Source organism: Astyanax mexicanus, chromosome 9, assembly GCF_023375975.1.
Source record: "Astyanax mexicanus isolate ESR-SI-001 chromosome 9, AstMex3_surface, whole genome shotgun sequence".
Lineage (NCBI taxonomy): Eukaryota > Metazoa > Chordata > Actinopteri > Characiformes > Acestrorhamphidae > Astyanax > Astyanax mexicanus.
This window is the reverse complement of record NC_064416.1, coordinates 36132988-36143746: the sequence shown is the minus strand read 5'-3', so window position 1 is coordinate 36143746 and position 10759 is coordinate 36132988. Positions and strand designations below refer to the sequence as shown.

General features: G+C 37.2%; 1 protein-coding gene and 1 long non-coding RNA gene across 2 annotated transcripts in view; both read left to right on the top strand.

Annotated features, from left to right (window-relative positions):
• LOC125804584 (uncharacterized) overlaps positions 1–10759 on the top strand; it is a 432046-nt gene that overhangs the window by 105873 nt on the left and 315414 nt on the right. The gene's annotated exons all lie outside the window — the stretch shown is intronic.
• Positions 6298–10759, top strand: part of gmps (guanine monophosphate synthase) — a 39748-nt gene continuing 35286 nt past the window's right edge. Inside the window, exon 1 of the mRNA XM_022679796.2 lies at positions 6298–6623. Within this exon, the coding sequence (XP_022535517.1) occupies positions 6597–6623 (27 nt within the window). The 5' untranslated portion in view covers positions 6298–6596. The remainder of the gene's footprint in view (positions 6624–10759) is intronic.

Below are 10759 nucleotides of genomic sequence, written 5' to 3'. Positions count from 1 at the left end.
TCTCTAACACCACTCTGACACAGGAGTGAAAACTATCCATATTCATATTCTCTTTTACCGTTTATAGTTACAGTAAATGCATAAATTTATTCAGTACAGAAATCTCATCTGTTCGATAATCTCATCTCATCTCAAGTTGCCCCTGATGATTTTTATTTAATTAACAAATAAATAATTATTTGGTCACTTGCTGATTTACCCACTGATAAAGATATGAGCAGTCTATAATTTTAAGGGTATATTCTTTTTAACAATAAGAGATAGAATATCAAAAATAAATTATGTAAATTTATTAGGATTTTACAGAAAGAAATTTGATTATTTGATCCCTCTGGAAAACAAGACTTAATAGTTGGTGGCAAAACCCTTGTTGGAGAGCACAGCAGTCAGACTGTAGTTTTTGATAATGAGGTTTGTTACACGTCAGGAGGAATTTTAGTCCACTCCTATTTGCAGATTACCTCTAAATCTTTAAGATTTCGAGGCTGTCAATTAGCAACTTGGAGTTTTAACTCCCTCCATAAATTTTCTATGGGATTAAGGTCTGTAGACTGTGCTGGGCCACTCTATGTGCTTCTTAATGCGCTTCTTTTTTGTGCCACTCCTTTGTTGCCTTGGCTGTAGGTTTTGGATCATTGTCATGCTGGAAGACCCAGCCACAACCCATTTATTGAATGTCCTGGCGGACGGAAGGAGGTTGTCTGATGAGTCTGTGGACAGGAGTGGGCAAACTTACAAAATCAGCAATGGATCAAACATTTACTTCATCATGCTTAAAATAACTACTGAAAAAAACCCAAAGTACAAAACATTGAATACTTTAGTACTTCCCAGACATCCCAAGTTGCAAAAGCCAAAAAACAAAAACAAAACAAAAAATATGAAAAAAAAGAAATTTTACTTTTATATGAATTAATTTTACTTTTTTAAATTAAATTTAGAGTATTCAGAGGTGAAATGAGTTTTATCTTTTTTCTTTTTGTAAGGCCCTGCCTCTGCTTTCCTTCTTTCTTTCTTTTTTTTTTTTTGGAAAAAAAGCCTTTATTTGACAAAATTGACAGTTACAATATCACAAAAAATTGCACAACATCAAAAACATTTCATATCATATTACAATAATTATTAATATTGCCTCTGCCATGATCTGATTTCTCTCACTCACTGAAGAAAATCCCGTCCGGGAGGGGGAAAAAACACTGCCCTCATTAAAAACTGATTGGCTTCCCACACGCGATTAGAGAAAAAAAGTCTGTCTCTCGTTCTGAATTCCGGGAGATTATATGTGACTCGCGGGCATCAGGGAGCCACTACCGAAATGCGGGAGACTCCCGCAGCTTCAGGGAGACTTGGTTTGTCTGACTTCCACTTAAGTGTGGAGTTTAAAGAACGCTTGTACACAAGTCACTTTTTAATAGAACATTTTACAACTCTAGGACTTTATACATGTCTGGATATAAACCATTATTATGTCTCACATTTTCAGAATGTTCCCTGAACATTATTTCTTTAATGTTACAGGCTAACCTTTCTGGAATTTGTTTTTAAAACATTGCTAAACATTCTTAGAACTTTCTCTGTTAGCTGGGTTGGCGGTGGTAATAGGTTTGTGTTTACAGTATCTTTTATTGGCAGTACTTCGCTATTGGGCCTAGACAAGCTGCAAGTGTGCATTTGTGTCAGCAATAAAGTACTTAAAGTAGCTGAATGCATTCATTATAAGTGTTGTCCACAAACATTTGGGCACATAGTGAAGTTTGAAATAATAGAGTTCCATCCATTCAGAGTTATTGAAAATGCGGTATATTGTCTTTTCTTTCTTCCAATCCAAAAGCAGCTTTCTGGAGATCCTGTTATTAATCTACTGTGTGAGGACCTCCCTATACTCGTCCAGCAGAGATAATGAATGACTGTGTGTGGAGCGTGGGCCGCCACATGGACTTAGTTTAAAAAAAAAAGAGAGATTTAAATGCATGTGATTGGGCAGAGTGGGACAGAACATGTGATGAGTGGAACGCTTACACTTAAACAAATAATGTACAGTTCCAAACATAAATGAAGGTCTTCGACGCCACTTTGCAAACTTTTAGAAGTTTTAAATGATGTATAAAGTTTATGTTAATATTCTAATAGTTGTAAGCTGGAAAAAAATAATAACTGCTGGATGTGTTCAGAATTATGAATACAGCCATCAAGAGTGATGGTTTAAATAAAATGATGTTAATATGAATATCCTGACTGCCTATATTTCAAAGACAGACAAATCTCAATGTGTATTGCTTTTTAAACCGTAACCATAAAACATTAATGTGCATTACATTATTAAAAAACTGATTTTTTTTTTGTTTGAAATTAACGTTTTAATTGTTTTAAATATATTGTCGTTCAGTTTAGTTACTATTGTTTTCTGGTAAAACCAGTTATCTGTTTTTAACCATATTCAAATAAGTCAGAATACACGTGACTAATTTGCATTAGCTGAAGCACCAGGCCAGAGTGATAACTCACTAGGCCTGTGGCTGAGCTTTATTCACACTGTGTGCAATGTGTCATTCTTTTTAATGCTGGCACATTCGGGTTGAATATGAATTATTTTATTAATATTAATTAATTTTATTTTTTATTTCTTTTAGAATTTATAATTCTTTTGCAATGTAGTTGTTGAAAATTATGATTGTGGTTCACCAGAATGCTCTTAGGGGTTGTATATTCATAATTACCTATTAACTATTATCTATTTATTTAAGTTATGAACTAAAATAAAAACAGTTTGTCTGTTTGTTTTTTTAGTTCATTATTTATTAATTTATATATATTCATTTTAACGATTATTTAATCCAAAAATCTCCACACACATGAAATCTCCACATCCATACAAATCTAAAAACACTGTGTTGTTCTTAACTGAAAGGAGAAGATATTAAATCCTCATATGTGCTGTTATCTATTTTTCCACCAGATGGCAGTCTCACTATAAAGCACTCATTCATCTCTAACCTGATTATGTCTTTAAGATGATTAAACAAAAAAAATATATTTAAGAAATGCTTATTGCTTAACAATGCGTGCAACAAAGCTACTAAAGTCCATTTATACAAATAAGCTCAGGCTAATTAGTCCCTATAAGCTTTTATTCAGCGGCATTTCTAAAAAAAAAAAAAAAACGGAAAGGTTTAATGTTTCTGTGTGAATGTAATGAAGGCTGGTTATTTTTGTGGTCACTAAAACAAAATAAAAATCACGTATTACTGAATCCAGTGCTGAATAAAAAAAACATTATTTATTGTAATTTAACATGTATTATAATACATGTAATTATTATTCAGTATAACATGCTCTTCGCCATGTATGGAAGACTTCTCAATCATGTGGAAATGATTGAATGAAAACAGGGCTGCACAATATATAATTTCAGCATCATTATTTAAATGTGCACATGCACAATAGTCACTTTAAAAGACCTAGTGTTGTAATCAAGACCGTTAGAGCCCGAGTCTGAGTCAAGACCAAGACTGTAATAAGTCAATACCAAGACTTTTAGTACTCGAGTCTGAGTCAATACTAATACTTTTAGTACTCAAGTCTGAGCCAATACGAAGACTTTTAGTAGTCGAGTCTGAGTCAATACCAAGACTTTTATTAGTTGAGTCTGAGTCAATACCAAGACTTTTATTAGTTGAGTCTGAGTCAATACCAAGACTTTTAGTACTCAAGTCTGAGTCAATACCAATACTTTTAGTAGTCGAGTCCGAGTCAAGACCAAAACTTTTAGTGCTCGAGTCTGAGTCAATACTAATATTTTAGTACTGGAGTCTGAATCAATACCAAGACTTTTAGTATTCGAGTCCAAGTCAATACCAAGACTTTTAGTATTCGAGTCCGAGTCAATACCAATACTTTTAGTAGTAGAGTCCGAGTCAAGACCAAAACTTTTAGTAGTCGAGTCTGAGTCAATACCAAGACTTTTATTAGTTGAGTCTGAGTCAATACCAAGACTTTTAGTACTCAAGTCTGAGTCAATACCAATACTTTTAGTAGTCGAGTCCGAGTCAAGACCAAAACTTTTAGTAGTCGAGTCTGAGTCAATACCAAGACTTTTATTAGTTGAGTCTGAGTCAATACCAAGACTTTTAGTACTCAAGTCTGAGTCAATACCAAAAGTTTTAGTAGTCGAGTCTGAGTCAATACCAAAAATTTTAGTAGTCGAGTCTGAGTCAAGCACAATACCTTTAGTAGTTAAGTCCAAGTCAAGACCAAAACATATAGTACTCGAGTCTGAGTCAAGCCCTAGACTTTTAGTAGTTAAGTCCAAGTCAAGACCAAAACATATAGTAGTTGAGTCTGAATCAAGACCAAGACTTTTAATAGTCGAGTCCAAGTCAATACCAAAACATCTAGTACTCAAGTCTCAGCCAATACCAAGACTTTTAGTAGTCGAGTCTGAGTCAAGACCAAGACTTTTAGTAGTTAAGTCTGAGTCAAGACCAAAACATACAGTACTCGAGTCCGAGTCAAGAGCAAGACTTTTAGTACTCGAGTCCGAGTCAAGAACAAAACTTTTAGTATTTGAATCTGAGTCAATACCAAGACTTTTAGTATTTGACTCTGAGTCAATACCAAGACTTTTAGTAGTTGAGTCTGAGTCAATACCAAGACTTTTCGTAGTCGAGTCTGAGTCAAAACCAAGACTTTTAGTAGTCAAGTCCGAGTCAATACCAAGACTTTTAGTAGTCGAGCCCAAGTCAAAACCAAGACTTTTAGTAGTCAAGTCCGAGTCAATACCAAGACTTTTAGTAGTCGAGCCCAAGTCAAAACCAAGACTTTTAGTAGTCGAGTCCAAGTCAAGACCAAGACTTTTAGTAGTTAAGTCTGAGTCAATACCAAGACTTTTAGTAGTCAAGTCTGACTCAAAACCAAGACATTTAGTAGTCGAGTCTGAGTCAAAACCAAGACTTTTAATAGGCGTGTCCGAGTCAAGCCCAAGACTTTTAGTAGTCGAGTCCGAATGAAGACCAAGACTTTTAGTAGTTGAGTCTAAGTCAAAACCAAGACATTTCGTAGTCGAGTCTGAGTCAAGACCAAGACTTTTAGTAGTCCAGTCTAAGTCAAAACCAAGACTTTTAGTAGTCGAGTCCAAGTCAAAACCAAGACTTTTAGCAGTCGAGTCTGAGTCAATACCAAGACTTTTAGTAGTCGAGTCTGACTCAAAACCAAGACTTTTAGTAGTTAAGTCCAAGTCAAAACCAAAACATATAGTACTCGAGTCTGAGTCAATACCAAAACTTTTAGTAGTCGAGTCTGAGTCAATACCAAAAATTGTAGTAGTCGAGTCTGAGTCAATACCAAAAATTTTAGTAGTCGAGTCTGAGTCAACCACAATACTTTTAGTAGTTAAGTCCAAGTCAAGACCAAAACATATAGTACTCGAGTCTGAGTCAAGCCCTAGACTTTTAGTAGACAAGTCCAAATCAAGACCAAGACTTTTAGTAGTTGGGTCTAAGTCAAGACCAAAACTTTTAGTAGTTGAGTCTGAGTCGATACCAAGACATTTTTTTGGATTTGAGTCTGAGTCAATACCAAAACTTTTAGTAGTCGAGTCTGAGTCAATACCAAGAATTTTAGTAGTCAAGTCTGAGTCAAAACCAAGACTTTTAGTAATCGCCAAACTAACAAACCACTGAGAATAGGTTCTTCTGTTTTGTAATCACAATATGTTGAGATACTGTCTCATTATTATGAGATACTATTTTATTATTTTGAGATAGCAAGTGTGTTTGCTTTTGGAAAAAAAAAACGTATTATCTTAAAAAAATGACTTACTATCTCCACATAATGAAATAGTATCTCAAAAATCTCAACTATCTTTACTATCTTAAAATAATGACATAATAATGACTTTCTATTTAAAAATAATAAGATAGTATCTAAAATAATGACTTTTTATAATGACAATTTAAAAAATTATGACTTACTATCTCAAAATATTTAAGAGAAAATTTAAGAGATTGTATCTCTTAAAATAATGACTTAGTATGTCAAAATAATGACACTATTTATTTAAATAATGGGATGATATCTCTTAAAATAATGTGATAGTACCTCTCAAAATAATAAGATAATATTTCTTAAAATAATGACTTTTTTTTTTTACCCCGGCCTTTTTTTTTCTGTTTCTGAATGATTCTGAAATAATGAGGCTCACATGCTGTGTGGTGTACAGCAGCCCAGAGAGCTCTGAACACAAACTTCAGACTACCAGACCAAAACTCCTCCTATCTTTCGGACAGACGGTCTCTTCAGTCAGAGTGAGTCTGAAGATCCAGTGTCTGATCTCTGGGTGAAACTCACAGAGCAGCAGTCAGTCAGACAGTCAGTTTATAGATAGAGGGGCAACAGGCGAGCTGACCACACTCACACTCACACTCACAGAGAGAGAGAGAGAGAGAGAGGAGCGTGGGAGAAGAAGGATCAGCCCAGCCGCCGAGATCAGACTAAAATTAGACTGATCTCAGACCGAGATCAGACTGCCCCTCTCTCTCAGAGCAGCAGCCCGGAGCCGGTGATCACAGAGCAGTCCGCGTCCCTTCAGGCAGGCACTCATGGCGCTGTGTAACGGGGATACCAAGGTCAGTACACGCATTCCTACACAAAGCTCCGGGACCGCGGCGGCGGGGCGCAGCGCTGCCCGCCACCAGGCAGCCTTTGGCGGCTGAGCTCTGTCGGTGCTGCCCCTAGTAGTAGCAGTAGTGGCTGCGGCGGCCCGGGCTGAGCGGAGGAGCGCTAGCCGGCTAGGGCCCGCCTCTCTCGGCTTAAAACTTAACGTTGGGTCGCTCCTGCTGGCGGCTAGCTGCCTGCAGATGGCTAGATAGATAACTATATAGTTAGCTAACCTAACTTGCTTATCTAACGCGTTTCTACCTGTTTAAGTAGTTTTTCACATTTTTATACTTATAAAAACATGTTTTCGTAATTTTAAGGGGTGTCGCACACTTGAAAGTGCAGTTTATGGGGGCGCTAGCTAGCAAGCTAACTAGCTAACCAGCTAAAAGGTGAACTGAGACGATGTTTTATGGCGAGACTGCCCACTTCATATCTCTCGTTATAATATTAGAAATGACTGAAACCGCTAGCAGGAGCCCGCGAGTAAGTACTTAATAAATGGGAGTGAATAGAGCTGCAGGACTAACACTCAAATTATAAATAGTAGATAATTAAATACTTGTCCAGAAATACTTATTTAACTTAAAAAATTATGATGAACTATTTCGTGTACTTGTATATTTCAACTTTTTTTTTTTACCAATATATTCACTGTCTAGCATTATTGCTACTGAACATTATAAGGACTTTCAGATGTTGCTGAAAATATCTCTAACATTCATACATTTCCACTGAATTAATATTGCAATCTGATCCCCTATCCTGCATATTGGTTTGTGCTCATCAGTCTACTTATCATTTCTTAAATCCAAGATTGTGGCACCTAGAGATCTATCTGAAGGTACTGTGTGTATAAACAGTGTTTTAATAAACTACTTGTCCACTTTCAAAGTTCTGAATTCCTTGTTTTGAATGTCAGGGGCCTCAGAATTTTACTGAACGTAGTTTGAAGCTACTTTGAGCTTGTAAAAATAGTGACTTCTTTGCATTGGAAACACTATGCCTAAAAAAACTATAATTTTACACTGAGCTGAAAAGTTACGACTAAGAGAGGGAGAGAACATGCTTTTTTAACTGGAGCTGAGAAACTTTAAAAGTGTTTGCTACACTGAAACGTTTGATCTTAAACGTTTATAAACCATGATTTTGCACAAATGCTCCATTAGAATGCGCCTTCTAATGTCAGACCAGCCCCTGAATACATATTCGAGTGGGTGGTCCCCTCGGTGGAGGCTCTTTGCGCTAATACTGCCAGCTAGCTAGCTAGCTAAACACAGCTGCCGCCTATACGAGGCTAGTGTGTTGCTAATGCTAATGCTAATACAGCGCTAGCTAGCCGGTTAACGCTAACTGAGACACGCTGGGAGTTTTATTTGTTGTTTATTCACATTGAAACGCACATAACTGCTGTTTTATTAGCTGGGAGACGCCTGTATAAATGGGGGGCTGTGCTTGTTTCCTCACGTGGTTATCTAGTTTGTTAAACTGAACTAGCTGAACGAGCCTAGCTGAGTTTAAACACCATTAGAGTTCTGTTAGCGACCCGGAGTCTGGCGGCGGCTCTCAGCGCGACATGCAGCCTGACCTCAGCCCTCAGCCCGCCTCAGCACTGAGACCGAGCCCCGGCACAGCCAGGCCGCCGCACACCTTGCGTTTTTAGTGTCGTTTTTAAACACAGCTGCGTGTTTTCTTCATGCTCTGAGTGATTTCAGTCCTGGGTTTAGGGTGTAAAGATGGTATCAGGCTTTATAAAAAGTTGTGAGGGAAAGTTTAATCCTCTAACCACGTGGGGAGTGTTTTACTCCACGGCTCATGTTTAGCTGAGTCTGTATACTGACTGAAAATGGAGCACCGGTGCAGTGTAATTCTTTACATTAGTTAATTTATAGAAGACTTTTAGCCTTCTGGTGTGGGTTTGAGTAACTTTAGCTAACCTGATATCAGGTTTAAAGGATACAGGAATATTGCACAGCTACAACATTGCACTGTGTGTGTGTTTTCAATAAACGGAAAGTTACACTGCAAATAATGTGCAGAAGAAACACGATGAACCGCAAAGAAGTAATAACCCAGATATCAAAAGTACAGGGTCATGGAAAAAAAGTGCTCAGGTGTTTCTATTTAGCCCTGCTTTAGATCACTGAACTGGTCTCTGAAAAAAGACAGGATTTTGGCTTTTGCTCATGAATATTCATGCATTCAAATAAATCGCCTCTGATTGGCTAACAGCACTACAGCAAAGAACGCTTACCTGTTTCCCACACAGCCAATATTACAGTTCTAAAACACAAAAAAACAAATGTACACATGGCAAGTACGGACTTGGGAAGTTCGGATCGCAATTGCGGACTCCCGAGGACGGGAGGAAGCGGGACGGTTGTTCTGTAATTGGAACAGCTGTCTGTGTACTTGATGTACTTAAAAGCGTTGTTCCGAAAACATAGGAGCACATTTTCACCTAGCCGCTTTCTTATCAAATAAACCACATATCTGAAGTCTAAACCCCTACATACTCGCCTAAAAATAACCTAAAACATTATTTTAGCACACAGCAGTACTGTTTTGAAAAAGTACAGGTGCTTACAGTTATGTACCTTCTCATCCTGCATTACACTGATACTGCAGCAAGGTGCATTCTGGGTTATCGGGCTGTAAGAAGTTCACACAAGTCACATTCCATGCATCCTCTATAAAGTGGGAGGAGCAAGAACACATCCGGGTATTAGTTGTGTACAGTTTTACGAGTCCACAAGAACACAAGTACAGACAAGAACGCAGATTGAGAAACGGCCAGAGACTTAGCTATAAATATATAGGACTGAGTGCTAGGTAGAGTTAACCCTTAAACGTCGCTTAACGTCAGACTCTCAGCGAGGCAAGCGGCCCTGCGGCCGAGAAATCAATGCCGCGTGGCTGGGCGGCTCTCCACCACCCATTACCTCCTTATCCAGTTAAACAAGATTTTGGAAAATATATTACGATATGATAAAATATCTATTACATTGTTCAGCTTTAATTAATATATTGAGTAGTTTGGACTGTGCTCTTGCAGTGTAGAAAGGAGCATTGAAAAAGTCACTAATAATAATAATATTGGTAATTTTATTGGCGATAATCATTGTGTGTGTGTGGAAGAGCCACAACCATTAAAGCTTTAAAAAAATATATATAATTTTTTTTAAGAATCATCAACTGATACAGCCAATATATCAAACCGGTACTTGCTGACGTATTTATTGAATGCCAGAAAATAACCAAGTAACAATTGTTGCTCTACAACAAATGGCCGACACTGGCCACACTACTTTAATATCATTGATTTCAAGCTACTTTCTACTTATTTTTTTTTATAAGTTCGTTTTATACCGCGCTGTATAGTCTCTCTCTAAGTTATAAATGTGTATATCGACATTGGCAGAAATGTAATGTCCAATATCGCCATCGGGCCAGAATTACCACATCGATGCATCCCTAACTACAAGTCTTAAAATGAAAAATGAACGCTGATTAAATATGAGAATTTTAGCATTAACTGATGCCTATTAAGAAATGTTAAATAAAGATTTGTTTTTCATCAACATTATAGGTTTAATGCAACAATAAAAATATTTACAGTATTTGTTCTTTCCTTTTAAGGGAAGTTAATCATATGGCATCCACAAGCTTCAGCTGACTGCTTATACTTTAGTGTATGAAATGCACCATAAAGATGACTAATTTGAATTAAGCATTCAGATATAGATAGCATGCAGTGTAAAACGGGTTCAGCCACGTTAAATGTTCACAAGTTAAATCTGACAGTAGTTGTGACTGTATAGTCGGCTGTGGATCGCACAAAGCTAATGTTATTAAAAGCTTGCAGTGTGACCCATGTGACCTACTGAAAAGTGCTGAATAGATCTTTATTTGTATTTTCAATTGGCTTGAACTCAATCTGATGTAGAAAATAAGTATCTTCTGGTTATAAAGGCAGTACAGGGTTGGTGGTGTGTAGTGGATAACATCACTGTAGACTGCAGTTTAGCTCTCCTCCCAGCTGTAAATGGCCCTGAATGATCTTGTCATTAACTGTTATTGGACAGTATTGAGGACCCGTGACTGG